The sequence below is a fragment of the Centropristis striata genome, chromosome 4 (genome assembly GCF_030273125.1).
Source record: "Centropristis striata isolate RG_2023a ecotype Rhode Island chromosome 4, C.striata_1.0, whole genome shotgun sequence".
Classification (NCBI taxonomy): Eukaryota; Metazoa; Chordata; class Actinopteri; order Perciformes; family Serranidae; genus Centropristis; species Centropristis striata.
In genome coordinates, this window is record NC_081520.1 from 37,917,982 (window position 1) to 37,940,196 (window position 22,215).

General features: G+C 43.5%; 1 protein-coding gene across 2 annotated transcripts in view; it reads left to right on the forward strand.

The window, feature by feature from the left end:
• kmt2a (lysine (K)-specific methyltransferase 2A) overlaps positions 1-22,215 on the forward strand; it is a 45,313-nt gene that overhangs the window by 16,666 nt on the left and 6,432 nt on the right. Inside the window, exons 8-28 of one of the 2 annotated variants that reach the window (XM_059330724.1) lie at positions 28-264; positions 1,166-1,312; positions 2,951-3,049; positions 3,364-3,484; positions 4,161-4,274; positions 4,486-4,670; positions 5,429-5,605; positions 6,391-6,501; positions 6,706-6,779; positions 11,016-11,230; positions 11,674-11,768; positions 11,853-11,990; positions 12,082-12,240; positions 12,931-13,042; positions 13,404-13,482; positions 13,623-13,783; positions 14,136-14,282; positions 14,681-17,324; positions 18,024-20,609; positions 21,675-21,743; positions 21,826-22,052. In XM_059330724.1, coding sequence (XP_059186707.1) covers positions 28-264; positions 1,166-1,312; positions 2,951-3,049; positions 3,364-3,484; positions 4,161-4,274; positions 4,486-4,670; positions 5,429-5,605; positions 6,391-6,501; positions 6,706-6,779; positions 11,016-11,230; positions 11,674-11,768; positions 11,853-11,990; positions 12,082-12,240; positions 12,931-13,042; positions 13,404-13,482; positions 13,623-13,783; positions 14,136-14,282; positions 14,681-17,324; positions 18,024-20,609; positions 21,675-21,743; positions 21,826-22,052 — 7,897 coding nt within the window. The remainder of the gene's footprint in view (positions 1-27; positions 265-1,165; positions 1,313-2,950; positions 3,050-3,363; positions 3,485-4,160; positions 4,275-4,485; positions 4,671-5,428; positions 5,606-6,390; positions 6,502-6,705; positions 6,780-11,015; positions 11,231-11,673; positions 11,769-11,852; positions 11,991-12,081; positions 12,241-12,930; positions 13,043-13,403; positions 13,483-13,622; positions 13,784-14,135; positions 14,283-14,680; positions 17,325-18,023; positions 20,610-21,674; positions 21,744-21,825; positions 22,053-22,215) is intronic. The other variant, XM_059330725.1, reaches the window with a different exon arrangement.

A 22,215-nucleotide genomic window follows, 5' to 3' on the forward strand; every position in this document is an offset into this window, starting at 1 on the left:
CTCCTCTTGCCTGATCAACACGAGAAGCCGCTGAGCACTAAACCACCCAGCAGCAGTACTTTAAACTGGCTAAGCACTCCCTCGACTAGGGGCCAGGCGAAGTCCAGAGCGCCCTGCGACGGAGTGCATCGTATCAGAGTGGATTTCAAGAGGGACCATGATGTGGAGAAGGTGTGGGAGGCTGGTGGCCTCAGCCTGCTCACTTCTGTGCCTCTCACGCCCCGGGTGCTCTGCTTCTTATGTGCAAGCAGTGGAAATGTCGAGGTAAAATCATCATACAACCACACAACAAAACACAGATATCAGTAAAGTTTCTAAAAGAAACGGCATTGAAACATCTGAGAGTTCTTGATGGAACATAAAATCAGAGGCAGTCGCTGATATATCAAGGTGCTAGGTTAAATTAAGCTGTGTAGATAACTAAAAAGACTTCATAAAGATACAGGTAGCCATTTCAGTGATGCAAATACAGGGGGTAATATGATCTCTTTTTTGTTACACGTTTTCCACTCAATTCTCTGGCAGAACAGAGATATATAGTTGTGTGTCATCAGCATAAGAGTGATATATATATATTTTTTTAAGATATTTTTATTGGGCATTTTGTAGCTTTACTGATAGGAGAGATATTGAGAGTGAAAGGGGGAGACAGAGGGGAAGACATGCGGGAAAGGGCTCCGGATTGGAACCCGGGCCGCCCGCTTACGAGGACTGGGCCTCTGTGGTATGCGCTCTACCAGGTGTGCCATCGGGAACGCCCCCGCATAAGAGTGATATTTGAAAATTATGGTGCAGAAACCTGCAAGCCTTGCCAACAGACGGCACTTAATATGATTATATTTCACTTTTCATTTTTTTGCCCAGAGATAGCATGTATAGAGGAAAAGAAGAGGACCTAGAACACTTCCTTGAGGAACACCATATTCAATGTCATCTAAAGTTTCCTAAATGAACATAAACTATTCTGACAAATATGAGCAGAAACAGTCAAGCTCTACTCCAGAGAGACCTTTCAATTTCTCAAGTTGATTAACTAAAATCACATGATCAATTGTATGAAATGCAGCGCGAAAATATAATAAGTCATAACACAATGGTTAAATCTGTAAGTAACAGTGTCTTTTTCTCCCCACGTTTATTATTTGTTGTTTCTTTCTATCCACAGTTCGTCTTCTGCCAGGTATGCTGTGAACCGTTCCATCTCTTTTGCCTGGGGGAGTCAGAGCGCCCTCTCCAGGAGCAGTTTGAGAATTGGTGTTGCAGAAGATGCAGGTTCTGCCAAGCCTGTGGACGCCAGCACCAGAAAACAAAAGTAAGCCATTCAGTACAGTTCTGTTCATTTTTAAATTGTACACAAAAGAAGCTTAGTGCTGAGTGACAGTTTGTTAAGGCTGGAGAATCTTCCCTAGAAAGAAGCAGGCTAGCCTTGCCAGCAGACAGCACTTAATCAGCTTCTTGGATCCCTGCCATGTTTTTATTATTTAACTCAAGTCCTGTGTAAAACGTGCATGGTGTGAGCCTTGTAGGTTTATCATTTTAGGATTATGTAAAAACTGCAAATATTTGGCCTAGGCAACACGATCGAACACCTGTTGGATTCTTTTGTCCTGTTGGTACATGTTAATAAGTTCTATAGATTTGTTGGTTATTGGTCATTAAACACCAGGCAGCAGAGGCAACTAGAAATAAATGTCCCCCTAAAGGGCATTTCGTCATTTCTTACTTTGATGGCTTTTATCTGTGACCAAAGAACTGCCTCGACAGCAGCAGGTCTCTGGCTCTCTCTGATACTACAGAGCCTAAAATCTCAGCTCCTGGTAAGCTAACTGGAATTTCAAACTGCTGCAGATACAAAATATCCCGCACAATCTGTGCTAGGTGATCTTAAAAATCCTGCTTAAAGTTGCCCCGTGGAGTTTAAAGGTTTCTCTTGACAGTCAGTATTGCTCACCAAACATTTTCAGACATGTTCTGTGTCCCTGATGTCTAACTAATGCTGTGAGTGTATCTGCTTCCTCAAAAAACATTCACAAACTGGCTTTTTCTCAAATGTTTGAAGCCTGTATTGTTAAATCCATGTTTACTCACTAGCAGTCTTCTTCTCTCCTGCCTTTGCTGACACATTGTTGTGTTTCTTGGCATGTTATCGACCACCTGTAGATCAGTGGAATAGTGTGAAACCATTTGTAAGTGGACACACGGATACTGAATTGACATTAATTTCAGGCGTCCACCTTGAAACTGTGGTAATTCTATAGGTCTTGTTTGCAGCCCGGTTGAAGATATGTGTGTGAAGCATCTACGTTTAGCTAAAAAATACACTTAGTACCATTTATTAAACGCCATCAAAGTCTTCTGTGCATATATTATTTGAATCTGGACAGACATGAACGTAAAATGCAACTTGACTGGTTGGCAGAGGCATGCAAAATTCTAGTTTTTCATATGTATGTATGACTCTTGGTTTGCAAATGGAAAGAAAATGCTATGTCTGTTGTAAAGCTAGTTGTGTTGACCCGTAGCCACAAGAACAACTTGTCTGCAGTTACCGTTTAAGTAGCTGTCTACAAAACCTGCCAAGCTCTGTACCGCTCACACTATAGCTGCATCGTAAAGCCTTTGATAATGATCTTCCATGGTCCACGGGAGATCCATGAAACACACTATGAGTGAGTCCCTCAATAAACTGAGGCTAGCACTGTAGTTAAATCTCCGCATAAAATTTTAGATGCACTGATCCTCATTTGAGATCAGACTTGTTAATTATTCATTTCAAAACAAAGCTGATTGACCAAGGTGAATACTACCATTGCAGGTCAGAAGCAGGCGACATAGTTGCATCTAATTTGCTGTGATCAGAACTGAGTTGTTTGTTGTGCATGAACATTTTTATGTCGCCTCCTTTGATATTTAAATAATCTCCTCTCACTTTTGGCCTCTGTCACCATAGCAGCAGCTGCTAGAGTGCGATAAGTGCCGTAACAGCTATCACCCGGAGTGCCTGGGTCCCAACCACCCGACTAGACCCACCAAGAAGAAGAGAGTCTGGGTATGGATCCACACTTCTCTTCCTTCAGACTCCTCTCTGCCCTCTCACCTTTATGTAACTGTAACAGTTTCACCAGTGTCTGACCAAACTTTAGCATTATGCTCTCACATTTTTCTCTTACCTCTCCTTTTGTTCACACATTTTTTTTCCAGCCTCTCACAACAGTGCTACTGACATTTATGGGACCCTCTGTGAAAACATTTTACTCCTCTGACAGTGTCACTTTCACACCATTCCTGCTCTTTACACAACTGCTGGCAAGTTTCTGACATGTAGTCGCCACATTATTTACCGTATGTGTTCTTTCTTTTCAGGTGTGCACCAAGTGTGTGCGTTGTAAGAGTTGTGGAGCCACTAAACCCGGGAAGTCCTGGGATGCCCAGTGGTCACATGACTTCTCCATGTGTCATGACTGTGCCAAACTCTTTGCTAAAGGTTAGTGACGAGCGTGTGGATCCCCAAATGCTGTTCACTGTTATGGAGTCAGTACATAACCACCACTAGTATTCTTTCTGAGATTAAAGGAGCAGGTTTTCCTAACCCTTGATAAATAATTTCAGAATTTTAACCCCATAAATACCAGGTTTTCTTTACATAATGTCACTTTTGCTTTTAATAGAAACAAGAAAAAAAAACACAAAAATGTAATGATGCATTTTTATTTCTTGTGCAAACTCCCACTTTTTGCCCACAATAGAGGGCAAAAAAAATATTTTCTACTTTCACTGAGTTTAATTTCGTTAAACTGCTCTTAACTAGCTAATATTTATTTTATATTCATTATTTTAACCCCAGGGCTCTACATTGTGCACTGTTATTATTGAATGCATGATTTAATGCTGATGTGACATTTTTTGTGTCTGCATTTTGACTATACAGTTAATTATTGACTTATTATTGGAGCAGAGTTTAAAAAAACTAACAAAAAACCTCACACCATTTATGAACTCTATGGTATACGAATTAACACAGCTGAAATTGTTGAAAAACCAAAAAGCTAAAAATGTCTCTAAAGATGCACAAGAATCAGTAAGTTGAAGAAGGTAACAGCCATTAAAAGGAAAGTATTTGAGTAACATTTGACTGTACCTGTTGCCATCATCTCTCCCAGGAAACTTCTGCCCACTGTGCGATAAGTGCTATGACGACGACGACTACGATAGCAAGATGATGGAGTGTGGCCGTTGCAACCATTGGGTTCATGCCAAGTGTGAGAATCTGACAGGTATTAAAGCACAGGTTCACTGTGTGACTTCACACGCAGAGTGCTGCGTTTAGTATTCAGCAGCACTTGTTGCACTTCATTTGTCTTGTCAGTTGTCAGTGTCTGTGCAGCTGACTGACAGGCCGTCCTGCGAGCGCTGTCATGCTGATGAGATGCTGAAAGACCTAATAATGGGAGTAGTAATGACCTGTCATCTTTCGCCCTCCCCCAGATGAAATGTACGAGCTGCTATCAAAGCTGCCAGAGAGCGTTGCCTACACGTGTACCAAATGTACCGAACGCCATCCAGCTGAGTGGAGGACGGCGTTGGAGAGGGAGCTTCAGGGATGTGTTCGCCACGTCCTCACTGCACTGCTCAACTCACGCACATCCTCACACCTGTTACGCTACAGACAGGTTAGATAAACACTCTTCTTCTTCTATTTCTTCTTCTTCTTCTTCTTCTTCTGAAGTCTATGCATTCTTCTTCTTCTTCTTCTTCCTCCTCCTCCTTTTTCTTCTTCTTCTTCTTCCTCCTCCTTCTTCTTCTTCTTCTTTTTCTTCTTCGCACAAATCGCTGTGTTTGAAAGTATAGTACAGTTTGATTTTCACTCATTCTGTTAGTCGTGGTGTGCTTGACGTTATTATGCATTCTTCTTCCTCCTCCTCCTTTTCTTCTTCTTCTTCTTCCTCCTCCTCCTTTTCTTCTTCTTCTTCTTCCTCCTCCTCCTTCTTCTCCTTCTTCTTCTTCTTCCTCCTCCTCCTCCTCCTTCTTCTTCTTCTTCTTCTTCTTCCTCCTTCTTCTTCTTCTTCCTCCTCCTCCTCCTGCTTCTTCTTCTTCTTCCTCCTCCTCCTCCTCCTCCTCCTCCTCCTTCTTCTTCTTCCTCCTCCTTTTTCTTCTTCTTCTTCTTCCTCCTCCTTCTTCTTCTTCTTCTTCTTCTTCTTCTTCTTCTTCTTCGCACAAATCGCTGTGTTTGAAAGTATAGTACAGTTTGATTTTCACTCATTCTGTTAGTCGTGGTGTGCTTGGCGTTATTATGCACTCCCAGATATACAGTAAACACTGATGGATACACAGACATATTCAGTTACAAACAGCTGAGGCAGCAACCACAGCTAAATTAACATACTGGTGAGATGTTTGCTCAGTGTGTAACTCTCTGGCTTTGGGACAGGCGGTGAAGCCTCCGGAGCTGAACCCAGAGACAGAGGAGAGTCTTCCATCCCGTCGTTCCCCAGAGGGCCCGGATCCTCCGGTGCTGACAGAAGTCACTCCCACACCTCCCAGTGACTCCCCTCCAGACCTGGAGTCTGTTGAGAAAAAGATGGATCAAGGCCGCTACAACTCAGTGGTAAGTCATATCTTTCGAGCTGTGTCTGCTGTTCTGACAAACTGGACCTGGGGCGGTTTCAAGAGACCATATGAAATGTGTCTTCCTTTATATTTTAGTCAAATTATGTAATGTGTGTGTATAACTACTCTACATTTCCAGTTTTTCAGTTTTTCCCTTTTAGACACCTAGGCACACGTATTTGGTCCTACTACAAGAACATTTTTGCATTTTCAATTAAAAATATACAATTTCACATAATTTTGAACCCTAATTAACACCATATCTGTGTACAGAAAATGGAAAAGCTAGAGCAGATAATAAGCAAACAAAACACAAAACCTGCAAAAGAAGTCCACTGGGGACCAACTACAACCATTAGATCTATAAAAAGTTCATGTTGACTCATTGATTTTACTTTAATTTGGCTTAAGTGGTGCCCAAAACAGCTTAGGTGCTGCAGCTAATGGAGGGGAAAACTCTTGATTTATTTGAGGATGGGAAGCATCTATGCAAGCGAACTGGGAAAACATTCTCTGATTATGAGAATATCTGCTTGTTTTACACAGGGTTGGAATAATAAGAGTTCAGATACCGTCACAAAAGCAGTCTGTGTTGAAAATAATCAGCTTTTAAAGCATTTATGTAATAGCAACACAGTATGTGTCTTTCTGTCTGTGCTGTATAATGGTGAATTAACTTAGACAGCTACGGCAACTATGACCTTTCCACATTGTTCATCATTACTTCACTGTTTTAACAATCACTCTCTGCATGCGTGTGTCTGTTCCTCATTTCTCTCCCAGCTGGAGTTCAGTGATGACATCGCACGAATCATTCAGACGGCCATCAACGGTGATGGTGGACAGCCCGAGAGCAGGAAAGCCAACAGCATGGTCAAGTCTTTCTTCATTCGGGTAAGAACTGAAATTCCAAAATGTATTCCAAAATATATTATCTTCATTTTGTGATTTGGGTCACATCATATCTGGAATCTTTGTCATTCTGTGGAAACAGTTAACTTGAGCAACACTGACCACCGTCTTGCTCCAAATGCGGGTCTGTGCAAGTGCTTTAGTCGGCTGATATGCAAACTTCATCACATTTTTTTCCTGTTTCAGCAAATGGATAGAATCTTCCCGTGGTTCAAAGTGAAAGAGTCCAGGCTCTGGGAGAGGCAAAAAGTCTCTGCCAAGTGAGTATCCATCACTCCGTACATCCCATTACGTATTGTCCAGTGTACAGTGTCCAACTGTTCTGAGCAAGTTGGTTATAAATCACTTTTACAGTGTCATGAGGTAATTATGTGATGTTTTTTTACATTAAACAGATTTTTTAAAATAGGGTTGTATGAGGAATGTGTCCATATATAGTGTATTACCTCCAGTAGATGACAGTCAGAACCCCTGCAGTTTGGAGAAGCAGGCAGGAGTATTAAGCCACCTTAAAAGCAAACTCACACTGTTTAAGTGTATGCTTTATTTAGACTATTTTCTACTGCTTTACCTTGCTGTCAGATAGCCCTTTCCAACAGGTAACTGAAGCCATTACATCCACCTTTGCTCTCTTTAAAGCCACCAGGCTCCATTGACAGAAACAGTATTTTTTACTTTGCAGAACATGTTGCTGGTCTGCTTCTTCCTCGATCGTTTGGTTTCGTTTGTGTTATTGGGTGACTTTGGAGTTTTAAAGGATTCATTCTGATTCACCGGAATCAGAAAAAAATACTGTTTTTGTCAATTAAGTCTTGTGGCTTCGAAGAGAACTTAGATAACAGCTTCAGTTTGAACAATTGAAGCAGGGTTGTCTGACGGCAAGGTTAAGTGGTGAAAATAGTCCACATACAGTGTTCAGTGAAACTGTTATTGATTTTCTTTTAGCTAGGCTTTTTCTTTACATAACTATAATACATTTTGCTGCTGCCCCCGTCCACAGCAGTAGATTGCTTAGCCTCCATGACAGCACTCCTTCGTACTCATACGACCCAGCTTAAATAAAACTGAACTATTCTGTCAAAAGATTTTTTTACTTGCTGTGGCGGTTTGAATAACAATTTGCTTGTAAATTAAAGGGTTTGTCCTTACAGGCAAAACTACAGGACAAGAAGTTAATATGAGCTAATATGAGGTCTGAAGTCAATATTTAGGTTACACCCAGAAACAAGCATTGCTTTTAATCTTAATAGTATTGTGAAGTACTCGAAGTGCTTCACAATAGTTATTCAGTTATTTCCAAACTTGTAGCGCAAGTTATGTTTGTAATTACAGAGAAGAACATTCAAATGTAATACTCCTGTAATGTGAAACCAGTCCAAAGAGTTTGGTGAAGAACTGCAGTTTTCAAGGACTGTACAGTAGGTCTATAATTATTGAAATGAGGAGTAAGATGTGGTTTCACTGGGACGAGCTGTGCCATCATCTGTATACAGGAGGAAAACCAGAAAGCAGTGAACTAATATTTACAAAATGTGTGGGCTGACTGTAACAACAACCTTCGAGTAAAATGAGTGGATATACAGTAACAGCCAAGGGGGAAGATCAGAGTTTCATATGAGCATCATTTTATCTTAGTGTTTAAGGAAATCTATAATTCTCTGTGATGTTCAGTTCCGGGAACTAAAACGATTTCTTGGGCATAACATCAAAAACCAAAAGAGACTCTTTTAAAACTTAATAAATTAGCGACTGAGAGAGTTGATCAATGAAGTAGTTTTCTTTAAAGGCACCAGTTAAGATCTAAAGCTGCAGTAATGAAATAGATTCCACAGATTTAATGAGCCCACTGGACAACTTAGTGGTGAATGTAAGACACTAATAGATGACAGGAGGCCCATACACTCAGAATAACACTGATTGATGTGATTATTAAATATCTCTATCTAAATAGATAAAGTCAGTATCTACACTCACCAGCCACTTTATTAGGTGAAGTGTGTTTCTAATGAAGTGGTGGCTGCTGGAGCCCATCTGCTTAAAGGTTAGACGTGTTGTGTGTCCAGAGATAGTCTTCTGCATACTTTGGTTGTAACGAGTGGTTATTTGAGTTACTGTTTCCTTTCTATCATCTCCAACCAGTCTGGCCGTTCTCCTCTTACCTCTTGCATCAACAAGTCATTTTGGCTCACTGGATATTTTCTCTTTTTCGGACCATTATTCTGTAAACCCTAGAGATGGTTGTGTGTGAAATCCCAGTAGATCAGCAGTTTGTGGAATACTCATCATACTCAACCCATCTGGCACCAGCAACATTTTTACATTACATTACATGTCATTTAGCTTTTGTCCAAAGTGACTTATAGTGCATTCAACCTGGTGGTATAAGCCTTAGACCACAGGAATCAAGTAAATACATAACTTTAAGAGCCATCTGTAATCACTACAGGAGTACTATACGCTGAATAAGAAGAGTTTAAGAAATAAAATAAAATTTACATTTATGTTCAAAGTCACTTAAATCACCTTTCTTCCTCATTCTGATGCTCACTTTGACCTAATGAAGTGGCCATTGAGTGCATATTTTTATGTGCTGTCAGGATACAGGATCAACGAAAGTGAGCAGTTACCTTACACTTATTCATGGAGGACAGCAGCACTATTGATTAGTGCACAGGTCTTTACATAAACGATTAATAATGAAGTGATCATATTGAATAATTGATGCCGTTTACAGAGATGACAGGCACTGACATTTGACATTATTACAGAGAGTAACTCAAAGCTCAGAGCCTCTGTTTTGTGGCAGTGAATGAATGTAAATGAATCTTATGGTTTACTGCTTTGCATATTGGAATTTGTCCAACACACACACTTTCATTTACACTCTCACTCAGTCATTCACTAACTCTCTTAGTCACTCACTCACTTACATCTAGATATCAGCTTTCCCAGACCATTTACTCTGCCTGTCCTCCAGGCATTGTGGGAGGCAAACCGTAACAGTGTCACATTTCACTTGAAGGCTCTTTGATACATATTTGTGGTCTAATTGTGGTGTACTTGTCAGTTTGGTCTGTTGCGTTATGTATCAGTGCTGCAGCCCAGGAAAGCAATGATCCATCCAGTGGATCCTGTGGACATCATTGGATAAATGCCTGTTTAAATGCCTCTGCTGTCTTATTAAGTGGGAGACTTCACATGACACCGATTACCCAGCCTGGCTTGACTTGGCAAAACTTAACTTGGCAAAGTTCCTTAAATGCAGTTTATTTATTACTGCTCACAAACTACCCAGAGGACTTTTTGACATCTTCTTCGGGGGAAATAATCCTGAGATCCTCACAGCATTGCACATAATAAGTATGATTGTTTTGAGGGATTAAACACCGTACAGTGCTTTCAAACATATCTCAGGCATCTTCTTTAACCTCCTAAACTTGCAAGGCTGCAGTCCTTAGATTTAATTACTGTCTCTCATAGGCTGTATCAGGCTTCCATTTGTACAAACCATGGCATGCTGACCTTTTGAAAAGGGGGGTTAGCGTGTTTCCACTGAGTACTTTTTAAGTACTTTTTGGAAAGCGGCTGAGTGTTTTGGCTACGCCCACTAATTAGTTCCCCTCGTCCTCTGTTCCCTTACTGGTACTTTTGTAGCGGCTAACCAACGGTGTTCGAATGTGATGAAAATACCTACGTGATTATTCAGCGACAATTTTGACCTTGACATTGCGGTGAAGTTGTGCGGATCCTCTCTCCCAGGCCACACCCATAGCGACTCACTTAGAGGGAAACGTGCCTATGGAAACGTGCCTAATAATAGCCGAGTTTTGACTAGCGGGAAAGTGGCCACTGGGAAAGTCTCAGGCCACACCCTCTCAAAAGTCCGCTCACTCTGCGTGTCTCCATTACAAGTTAGCTTAGTAGGTCACATCCCGCTTAGCCATCTATCCAATCAGGAACCAGGCTTTTTTCAGGGGAGAAAAAAGGCCCAGCTCTTCCACAGGGACGAAAAAGGTCCCGACAAAAGCTAGCTCCGGACTGCTCATATTCAAATTAGGGCCGTTTCGGCGAGTGAGACCCGCCTCATTCCGGGTATTGCCCAGTAGTGGAAACAGCCCTATAGATAATTATAAATTATCAATAATTAATAATCAAACCTCAAGATATGTGAATAAAAATGTGTTCTATTAGTACTTGGGTTGAGTCTCCACTTTGCAGTTTGGGACATAAAACATGCAGTTTTTCTCATGCAGTACAAATGTGTTATCTTTGCCCTATTCTAAAATAGTTTATTTGAATATTTTTGCATACTGATGTCCCTAAACAGCCTCGCAATCACATATATTGCATTAATAGTTATTTTGAAGTTCTTTGGGATTTATCTCTTGTTTACACCAGGGTCTTGGTAATAAAATAATCAGACCTTTACTTTATCCAGTTATTGTTAGTGGTGATAGGACCTCAGTTGATAATGCCTGTCTCTGTTTGTCCCCCAGCAGTGGGCTTCTCCCGAACGCTGTGCTGCCTCCGTCCCTGGACCACAACTACGCCCAGTGGCAGGAGAGACAGGAGCTTTCCCGCGCTGAGCTCCCCCACCTCATGAAAAAGATCATCCCAGCTCCTCGGCCCAAGACCCCCGGGGAACCGGATTCTCCAGCCTCCCCTCCTCCTCTCCCTCCATCTCTACCCCCTCCACCCCCACTCCTACCTGGTAAGGCAATCTGCAATTATACAGTACAGGCCAAAAGTTTGGACACACCTTCTCATTCAATGTGTTTTTCTTTATTTTCATGACTATTTACATTGTAGATTCTCACTGAAGGCATCAAAACTATGAATGAAAACATATGGAATTATGTACTTAACAAAAAAAGTGTGAAATAACTGACTCTTGTATTTTAGATTCCTCAAAGTAGCCACCCTTTGCTTACTAGAATATAAGACATGTTTTCAGTTATTTCACACTTTTTTGTTAAGTACATAATTCCACATGTGTTCATTAATAGTTTTGATGAATCTACAATGTCAATAGTCATGAAAATAAAGGAAACGCATTGAATGAGAAGGTGTGTCCAAACTTTTGGCCTGTACTGTATGTACGAAAACTTTCATGCAGACCATTTTTGTCACTTATTTATAAATTCTTCTCTTCAGATCGTGAAGACAGCCCAGAGCTCCCTCCTCCGCCAGGTGTCAGTGATAACAGGCAATGTGTTCTGTGTCTGAAGTATGGAGACGAGAACACTAATGTGAGTCAGGAAACAGGTTGGACACTCTTCAACACACTTAAAAATGTGTTTACCTCACTTTTATAACTCGGCTGTGTGTTTCAGGAGGGCGGCAGGCTGTTATACATCGGTCAGAACGAGTGGACCCATGTGAACTGCGCCCTGTGGTCGGCCGAGGTGTTTGAAGACGACGACGGCTCTCTGAAGAATGTTCACATGGCTGTTCTCAGGGGAAAACAGCTGGTAAGACGCTTTGTCCAGCAAAGGTCCACACGTGATTTTTCGTATATATTTGTTGCACGGTTATTTAAAACCTAATGTACTTTTTATTCAGCGCTGTGAGAAGTGTCAGAAGCCAGGGGCCACAGTCGGCTGCTGCCTCACGTCTTGCACCAGCAACTACCACTTCATGTGCGCCCGACAGTGCCACTGTGTCTTCCTGGAGGACAAGAAAGTCTATTGTCCAAAGCACAGGGACCTCATCAAGGGAGAAGTAAGAAAATCTCAATATTTACTGTTAGGACTGGTTGATCAATCAAATTTTACCAGATAATAGAGTTTATTTTTGTCAGTAATTCAATTCAAAAAGTTGAAATATCACATTATATAGAACCATTACACACAGAATGAAACATTTCATGTCTTATCTATTTAATTTATTCTTATTGTAATGATTATGGCTTACATTTAGTGAAGACCTAAAATTCAGTAAAATTGAATATTATAAAAGACCAATTTTAAAAAGAATGTTTAATATGGAAATGTTGGCCTCTGAAAAGTATGTCCATCTATATGCACTCAATACTTGGTTGGGGTTATTTGACTTTAACTACTTTAAATTGACTTTTCCATCATATTCTAATGTATTGAGATGCACCTGTAAAATGATTATTGGACCATTTTAAGTTTCACAGTAACACTTTTGTTTGTCATTTGTTAAATCCATCGCAGTCCTTTCCTTTTCAGTTATTGACTGGAATAAGTTAAATATAGTTTAAAGAAATGTTGATTATTTGTTAAGTACTTTTTCAGTAGGTTGTGGAAGTGCACTAACGACATTTGATCCTGGTTATGATTTTTGCCATGCTCAAGCAGTCCTTTAATCGAAAGCTTATTTATACATTTAGATAGCATCCACCTTAAAAGCCGGTTCAAGTTCTATGTTTCTGTATTTTTTCTCCAGGTGGTGTCTGGGTTCGAGGTGACCCGCAGGATCCTGGTGGACCTGGATGGCATCAGTCTCAGGAGAAAGTGGCTTGCAGGACTGGAGCCTGAAAATGTCCACATGATGATAGGTACGTTTGACCATCATCAATTTACTCAAACTACCCGCAGTATCTCTTCAATGCTGCACTATCAAATAGTCTTGGGACTCCCAAGACTATTTGATCCTTGAAAACCATTATGTTAATACTATGGATGGGAAATATATGAATATTATATTGATATAAGACTAGATATTGTCTTAGATTTTGGACATTGATATATATATATGTATATATTCCTGGTTTTCAATGCTATATCATTTTTTGATGTGTTTTTACTGTTTAAATGTATTATAATCAGGGCATCCTCGTAAAAGAGCTCTCATTGGCCTTCCCTGTCTAAATAAAGGTTGTAATAATAATAATAACAATAAAAATGCTATCATTGCAGGCTCCATGACCATTGATTGTTTGGGAATACTGACTGAACTCTCAGACTGCAAACGCAAACTCTTCCCTGTTGGATACCAGTGAGTTTTTTTCTTTTTTTTTACCTTTTCATTTATCTGAAAGTCTTCTCTTGCTATTTTTAGTGCCACCATTCTAACTCTTAAGTACATCTGCTGGAGGAAATTGAAATTGTGAACTGAATAAATTCTCTTCTCTGCAGGTGTTCGAGGGTGTACTGGAGTACTCTGGATGCCCGAAAGCGCTGTGTGTACACCTGTAGGATTCTAGTTTGTCACCCTCCAGTGGTGGAGTCTGACCTGAAGAGCCTCATGGCTCCTGAGGAGAATCGCACAATAGCACACAGCCCACCTCCCATAGCAGGTAGACGTCACACTATGTATATATATATATATATATTTTTTTTAGAATAGATTCAACTTTATTGTCATTGCACATGTCACAAGTACAAAGCAACGAAATGCAGATTGCATCTAACCAGAAGTGCATTAAGCAGTAATTGTGAATCATATTGCAATATATACAGGAATGAATTGTATAAAAATACAGTATATATATAGATATAGATTATATAATAAATAAGATAAATAAATGCAGATTTAACTGTACATAGTGACTCTATATAGTTCAGGTTTCAATGTATTTGAGCATGTACCATACTTCCAACCGTAATTACTTTATTACAATTAAAGATGTCTGTGTCTTTCATATCCAGACTTCCCAGATCCATTTGAATCCCCAAGGCGCTCTGACACCCTTTCCCCCGCCAACACCCCCAAGCTCAGGGTTTACACCAGGAACCGACACCCCAGTTACCCCCCTTGTCAGCGCTCGCTAGGCCCCAGGCCCATGCCGTCTCCAGGTATAAATATGCATTGATTTTTTTTATTTATTCAGAACCTTTTTTAAAAAAAAATAATTTTGATATAAAATTACAGATAATAATAATATTTCTTTGTAGAACTTAATTTCAACATTCGGCAGTCCCGGCCTTACTGCAATTTTAATAAATTACATTTTTCCCTCGTCAAAATTTTACTTAACTCTGGATATCATAATGTAGTTGGTACCAATTCATTTCTTAAGGCTAGTAGCTTAATGTGATACCAGTAAACCTGCTACAGCCCAGAACTTTTGTTTTTTGTTATTTTTTAAAACCCAATTAATCTAAAAAAAAAAAAACCACACATTAATTTTGACAGCACTACAATAAACCATCCTTAATCATCTGTCTGAATCTCTATTTCTTTTATTTTGTAGGAGGAGCCTCTCAGCCCCAAAGCCATGAGATTGTGACAGTAGGAGACTCCCTGGTGAACCCCGGCATGCGGAATATTGACTCACGTCGCCACAGCTCCCCTTCTCTCTCTCCTCCCCCCCACCAGCCCAACAGACAGAGAGGGGTGACCTCCCCGCCTCAGATTGTGTCACGACCCCTTACCTCACCCCCTCCCCTCATCCCCTCCCCTGCCAGAGACCCCGAAAAGTCCAAACACCTTAGCAAAGACTTGGCAAAGAGTCCAGCCCAGAGAGACGACGAAAGGGGGAGAGTGTTCTCAGCAGACAGAAACAGACAGCAGCCATCCAGAGAGCAAGGGTCGAGGGACGCGGACAAGGGGAGGGTGTCGAGTCAAGACCAAGCATCTAAGGATTCTGACAAGAGCAGATCGTCCAGAGATGTTGGGCAAAAAGACTCCGACAAGGGTGAAATACCAGCCAAAGAGCCAGAAAAGAGGAGGCCACTGGGTAAAGACTCAGGTCTGAAAGATTCTGAGAGAGGAAGACCTCCAAGTAGAGATCCTTCAAGAGATTCAGAGAAGGGGAGACAAGTGAACAGAGACCCTGAGAAGGGGAGGCAAGCAAGCAATAGAGAAACAGATAAAAGCAAGTCATCCTCTAGAGATCCCAGTTATAAGGATATGGAGAAAGCGAGGTCTGTAAGAGATGCAGGGCTAAGGGACTCTGAGAAGCATCGACAATATAGCAGGGAAACAGGAAAAGACTCAGGCCAAGGTAAAGACAGACCGTCTAGCAGAGACTCTGACAAGGGCAGACCTCCGTCTAGAGATTCCAGTTATAGAAGCACAGAGAAAAACAAAGACTCTGGCTCAGGGAAAGACAGTAACCCTGGCAGTCAGTCCAAACAGGCTGGAGGTGAGAGCAAGAGCCCCAGACTGGCACCTGCAGGCTCAGGCCAGTCCTCCCCTCCTGTGGGCACCACTGTTCACACCGGTCAGCAGAGAGGCGGCAGCAACAAGCAGACGGACAAGCAAGGGAAACACGGAGGCAAAGAGCAGGACGTTTCTGCAGGTTTTTTGCCTCGTCACCGGGCCACGCCCACCTCTAACATCACCCAGTCTAAGGAGAAGCCCAGCTCAGGGAAGGACAGTAGTAGCGGCACTGGAAACTTAATGCCAGCTTCACTCCATAAGGACTCTGTTGTAGGGAAATCTGGCTCCCCGCAGTCTTCATTTCAGAAGTCCAATTCACGGAAATCAAACGATTACTCATCAGGTCCAGCCACAGCAGCAGCTATGAAGCCTGTGTGGCCGTCAAGGACACCAGCAGAAGACGACAAGCGAGGCTCCCTGCACCTGGCCTCCCCAGCTGCAGCCTCAGCCGCCAAAGACAAACACCCCAAAGTTAAGACGGCAGGCAGCAGAGAGGTGTCCAAAGACCGTGAAAGAGAAAAGACTCTTCAAAACAGCAACAGCAGCAACAAAATCCCTCTTCTCAACAATAATACTAAGGCAGGCAGCTCCAACACACACGCTACCAACCCCAGCTCTCACAACAGCAGCAACAGTAGAGCTCCAGTGCTCGGAAACAGCACCAAAGCTCACGGGAAGGCTCAGGGGGAGAAGCTCGACAACCAGGGAGGGGACAGGTCATCCTCAAAAAGCAGAGAAAATTACTCCTGTCCTGAGAGAAAGAACAGCTCCACTCTGGAAAACTTACAGCAGCTGCAGCAGGGTGTTTTGGCTCCAGAGAAAGGAGTGAAGACCTCATCGCAGTCTCACACCAAAGCGACAGCGAACCAGCTTCCATTGTCCTCCAGAGACAAAAAGAGATTAAATAAACCCCCTGCTGTAGCTCCACTGAAGACAGATATCAAGACCGACCCCAATGGGACCAGCACCGTCGGTGGTATTTCTTCCTCCTGTCCCACGACCACTACCTCCACTGTCTCTCCTGCCGGCCAGGGGACCCGACGCTCCGCCCGCTCCGCTCTCTTCTCCTCACCCTCCGCCAGCAGCAGCGACAGCTCCGAGTCCGACACCCAGACTCAGACAGAGGACGACGATTTGCACAAGGAGCGCTCACGCAGCGAGATCCGAGACCACCACAGCCTCCTCACTCAAGGCACCGAGGACGAGGGCGACGGCCCAGAAGACGACCACGATCGAGGCATGGACGACAAACACCACGAGGACGACAGCGACGGGTCGGGGTCGGCCAAGCGGCGCTACCCTCGACGCAGTGCCCGCGCACGCTCCAACATGTTTTTTGGCCTCACGCCTTTCTACGGGGTTCGTTCTTACGGCGAAGAGGACCTTCCCTTTTACGGCAGCGGGGACGGAGCGGGCGCCATGGTGAAGAGGAGAACCGGTGGCCGCAAGAAGTCAGCAGAGGGTCAGGTGGATGGAGCAGATGATATGAGCACCTCGTCCTCGTCGGGGGACAGTGGAGAGGATGAGGACAGCGGGATGAAGCAGAGGGTTAAAGACCCTTACTACTACAACTTCACCCGAACTATAATTAACCCCGGTGAGGGTCTACCGTCTATAGAAGGGATTGACCAGTGTTTGGGAAGGGGATCCCAGCTACAGCGCTTTCTGAAAGACGAAGAGCAGCAACAACAGAGGAGTCAGGGAAAATCTGAAGAAGACATGCTGAGTGCTCTGTAAGTACATTCATTCATTTATTTATTTTATATATATGAGATGATTTGCGGAAGAGAGAAAGATTTTAGGAAGTCATTTTAATTTATGGTTTAGAAAGATGTTTCACTTTACCTCCGGTAGTTACAGTTCAGAATCACCACTGCTTCCCTCAGCTCCTGTAGTTCATCGTTTTCTTTAGAAATCAAATATAGATGTCAGCATGTGCTAATAAAGGAGTTCATTCTTTCTCTCAGTTTTCTGGAAGTGGTTCAGTTGTGCAGTGCCTGACCTCAAGCAATCCACTGTTCACTATAAAGGATGTAGCACATCAGACGCTGCCTCTGGGCCACCTGAGAGCTACAGGAGCTGCAAAGCTTGCAAACTAGAAATCACCTGCATTTCAGTGGTTAAATGGCTGCTATTTAAAGTGTTAAAAAGCAACAAATACAAAACAGGTTTATGGAAATTAGATGAATTGGACTATAACCCAGATTCCAAGTAAATTTTGTTGTTAAAATAAAACTCAACTGATTTGAATCCTCTTAGGTATTTGTTTTGTTAAGAAAATAAAAGTAAGAAAAAATAAAATTGTAAATGAGGTGCTGTGTGGAAAAAATGAAAAATTTATCTTTTATCGCCCTGCACTTATTGCTGTCTTATTTTCATTGTTTTCTGTTGTCTCTAATATTCCAACATATTGTCTTTGCTGTGTTTAACAGGACCTTAGGCAAGCAGCGTATTGGCCAGCTTGATGGAGTTGATGATGGCTCAGAGAGCGATACCAGCATCTGCACCACCAGCACCACCACCACCACCACAGCCACCTCCTCTTCCACGCCACACAAGAGCACTCCTAAGAGACGGGGCAGAGAGAGGCACACTGAGAAACCCGACTCCCACGACTCGAGCAAGGAGGCTGACAGCAGCGGTGGAGCCGTGAGCGGCAACACGCGAGAAGGCAGAAAGAACCAGAAGGAAAACTGTCTTCCTCTAGGAGGCGGGGTCAAGTCCCAGCCGCAGAGTCAGGGTCAGGATCCTCTCGAGGCCCAGCTGTCCCTCAGCACAGACCTGCTGAAATCAGACTCTGACAACAACAACAGTGACGACTGTGGTAACATTTTGCCCTCAGACATCATGGAGTTTGTCCTCAACACACCTTCCATGTCGATGCAGGCTCTGGGTCAGCAGTCTGAGCCGTCCTCCTCGGAGCTGCTGCTGGACGAGGGCTACGTTGGAGTGGATGTCAACCGGCCCAAAGACATTCTGTTTGATGACTTTTCTCAGCAGCTGCCCAGTGCTGAGAGCGGAGGTGTGGTGGAGAGCAGTGTGAATAGCTCCATGTCTGTGGAGGAGCCATATCTTCCTCTGGAGCTGCCTTCTGACCTCTCTGTCCTGACCACACGCAGCCCTTCTGTCAGCACCAGTCAGAACCACACCTCTGGGAGTCTCATCTCCGACACCTCAGACCGCACCATGCTGGGCTTGACCTCTGACCCAGAAAAGAGTGGGGACAAGAAAAGAGCCGGGCCAGGCGTGTCACCGTCAGAGAATCAGCATGATGCTACAACTTTGGGAAACAGGGAGACACAGGTCACCGAGGGTCACATGACCCCTGAGCAGTTCATTCCCAGTCCTGCCATTGGCCAGGTGGTTGAACCTGCAGGTAACCAGGATGTTCCCAGGAGTTCTGGTACCCCTGGTTTGCCAAGTTCACCCTCCCTGCCTTTGCAGGGTCAGAAGTACCTCCCAGCATCAGCTGCAGGTAGCCCCAGTCCAGTTCCAGGCCCAGGACCATCCCAGCCTCAGGTGTCTAGCCCAGCAGTCATCAAATCGGGCCCTGACAAGCTCATCGTGGTCAATCAGCAGTTCCAACCTCTCTACGTTCTTCAGACCGTCCCTAATGGTGTCGCCCAAAAGATTAGCGCCACAGGAGTGATGGACACCACCTCTTCTGCAGTGCTGAGCTCCATGACTCTCACCACAGGGTTGAACACTGCTCTATCCACAGCCCAGCCGATATTTCCTGCTGGTGGCAAAGTCCTCGGCACCATGACGCACCCCTCACAGATCCACACCTTCACAGGAGCCACACAGACGGGCTTCCAGACGGGAATCCCCAGCACCACCTCAGGGCTTCTCATTGGGTTGCCCCACGACCAGCCACAGATTCTGGTCTCCGAGGCTGGTCGGCCGCACGAGCTGGGACCCAGCGTGGCCATAGTGTCCAGTCCCTCCTCCCTCTCTTCCTCCCCGACCATGCTCGCCTCTGTTCACGGCAAGAAGAGGCCCATCTCTCGTCTTCAGCCAAGAAAAAGCAAAAAGCTGGCCCGCTCCCGCAGCCAGCCCACTTTGGCCCCGTCTGAAGTGGGCCCGCCAAACATGACCCTCATCAACCTGTCTTCCCCTCAGATCACTGCGAGCATCCCGGGCCAACCGGGCGGCTTGGTTGAGTTGAGCACCCTCTCAACTTCTCAGCGTAAGGTCCCAAATATTATCAAGAGACCAAAACCGGGTGGGGTTATGTACCTGGATCCCACTACCCTCCTTCAGCAGAGGATTCCTGGTACCGGCCAGCCTGGTATCCTGGGCCACGATTCCTCCACTCACCTCATACCTTGCACAGTCTCTGGTCTTAACCCCAGTCAGTCAGTGCTGAATGTTGTGTCTGTGCCCCCTAGTGGTGCTACAGGCCTTCTTGCTCCAGGATCAGTTTCCCTCTCCACCCCTGTGCTCAGCTCCACTGAGCTCACTGGGCCTATTAGCAACCTCCTGTTCAAAGCAGGTCCACACGGCTTGGGCCTGTCAGATCAGCCGATGGTCCTTCAGTCAGCAGGAGCTCCTCTGATGTCACAGCTCGGCTCCTCCGTGCAGACATCTATAGCCAGCAGCATCTGCGTCCTGCCCTCCCAGCAGACTATCAGCATGGCTGTCAACCAGCAAGGAGAGACAGAAGTCACTAACATCCACTTACAGCGGCAGCCTATCAACAGAGCCCACGCTGTGGACTCGGGTCCAAACACCACCGTTACTTTAGCTACTCCTCTGAGCCCTGCCAAGGGACGTGTCGTCGGAGTGTTCACACAAACACAAACCTCCGCACACTCCCAGAGCAGCAGAACAACTCCCATCTCCAGATCATCAGAACACAGGCCGCCTAACTCCACCACATCAGGAGCAGAAAAAGGCAAACAGAAAACAAAGAGGAGCCGGCAGAGTTCAGACATAACCAATGTGAAGAAGCTCAAGGCCTCTCAGGCAGACGAGCATCACAGCAACCCTTCAGGACGACATCACTCAAACCCAAGGTGAGACTGTTATTATTATTTCACTTTACTTCTATTTACCAAAATAAATAGGATGAATCAGCGTTCTCAAATGTGTTGTGCGTCATGAATGTGACATTGAAAATAATGAGAATGTCTCTCTTTTTGATTTTCTGTTGGTTCATGTTTTTTTTTTCTTTTTTACGTCTTCATAAAATTGAAAAAAGAGATAAAAATGTTCTTGCTATACTACTGTTATTTTAACTAAGTTTCATGGTATATCCATGGTGATAAGATACATATAATTATACACTCATTTTAGTTTAATTTTAGAGCTGATATCTAGACATTTTCCATGGTTTTCTTGATAATGATTTTGGTTATTATCAAGATAACAATTTTTGTTGTTATCATTATATTTGTCCAAAAAATTTACCTTTAGTTGTACCAGGCATTATAATGAACAAGATATTAGAGACAACAAGGGTGGTCTAATATTTTTTTCCATGACTGTATATATATTATTACTTGTGAATTAAAAGTATGGAATTTTGAAAATTGTTGCCAACTTGGCAAATTTCTCGCTAGATTTAGTTACTTTTAACACACTGTTGGCACCTTTATTTCAAAAAAGCAAGTAGCAACAAATTTAGCAAACTTTTTCGGACCATCAAGGAAAGGCGAGAAAATATATGAGGTCATGCTGTTGAGAGTTATCAAAATTCACAGCTCCTCTGCCAGCAGCACTAGATATCTTCCTCTTCTCTTGCCCCATGAGCAGGCAGTCAGCTGACACTCTTTTTATAAACCTGCTAAGACAAGCGTGGTGATGTCACCAGTATGCAGATGAGCATATGATATCATCTGACAACTTTTGGAGCTAGAGCTACTTTCATTAGAAATAATTGGCAACACTGTTTTTTTATTTTTTACAGAACATATTTCTTTTGTCCAAAATGATGTTTCAGTTGCTGTGCAACATAAAAGTTTGGTTCAAGTACAGGTTCTGTGAAATAACTCACCTTGACTGAAAGTCCCAGTTATTCATTTAAGTACTTTGCATAAAATATAATTACATTTTCAACCTCTCTTCTTCTTCTTTACAAGCAGTTCCAAAGATCTGATCTCCCCTGAACCCATGGACACGGGCAAGCCTGCAGACAAGACCAACAAGAGGTACAGGCTCATCCATGCCAGGTGCCCATTTTCATACTGAATATGTACATATCGTAGATCTAATGCCTCAAATCTTTTCCAGTGTGCTTGGTAAAAAGAAGACATCTGAAGGTCCTGTGTTACCGGGGAAAGTAGTGGGGAAGGACAAACCATCTGCAGCTGGGGGAGCAGGGTCACTTCCTGTGGCTTCACCACCCGACCAAGACGGCAACAGCAGGGACACGGGCCTGGATAGCAAACCCAAGAAGGGCATCATCTTTGAAATCTGCAGTGAGGACGGCTTCCACATCCGCTGTGAGAGTATCGAAGGTGAGAGGAAGCAATATCACCTTTACCACATTTGTTGTATTATTTTTCTGTGCCAATGTACAGTACAGGCCAAAAGTTTGGACACACCCATCTCATTCAATGCGTTTTTCTTTATTTTCATGACTATTTACATTGTAGATTCTCACTGAAGGCATCAAAACTA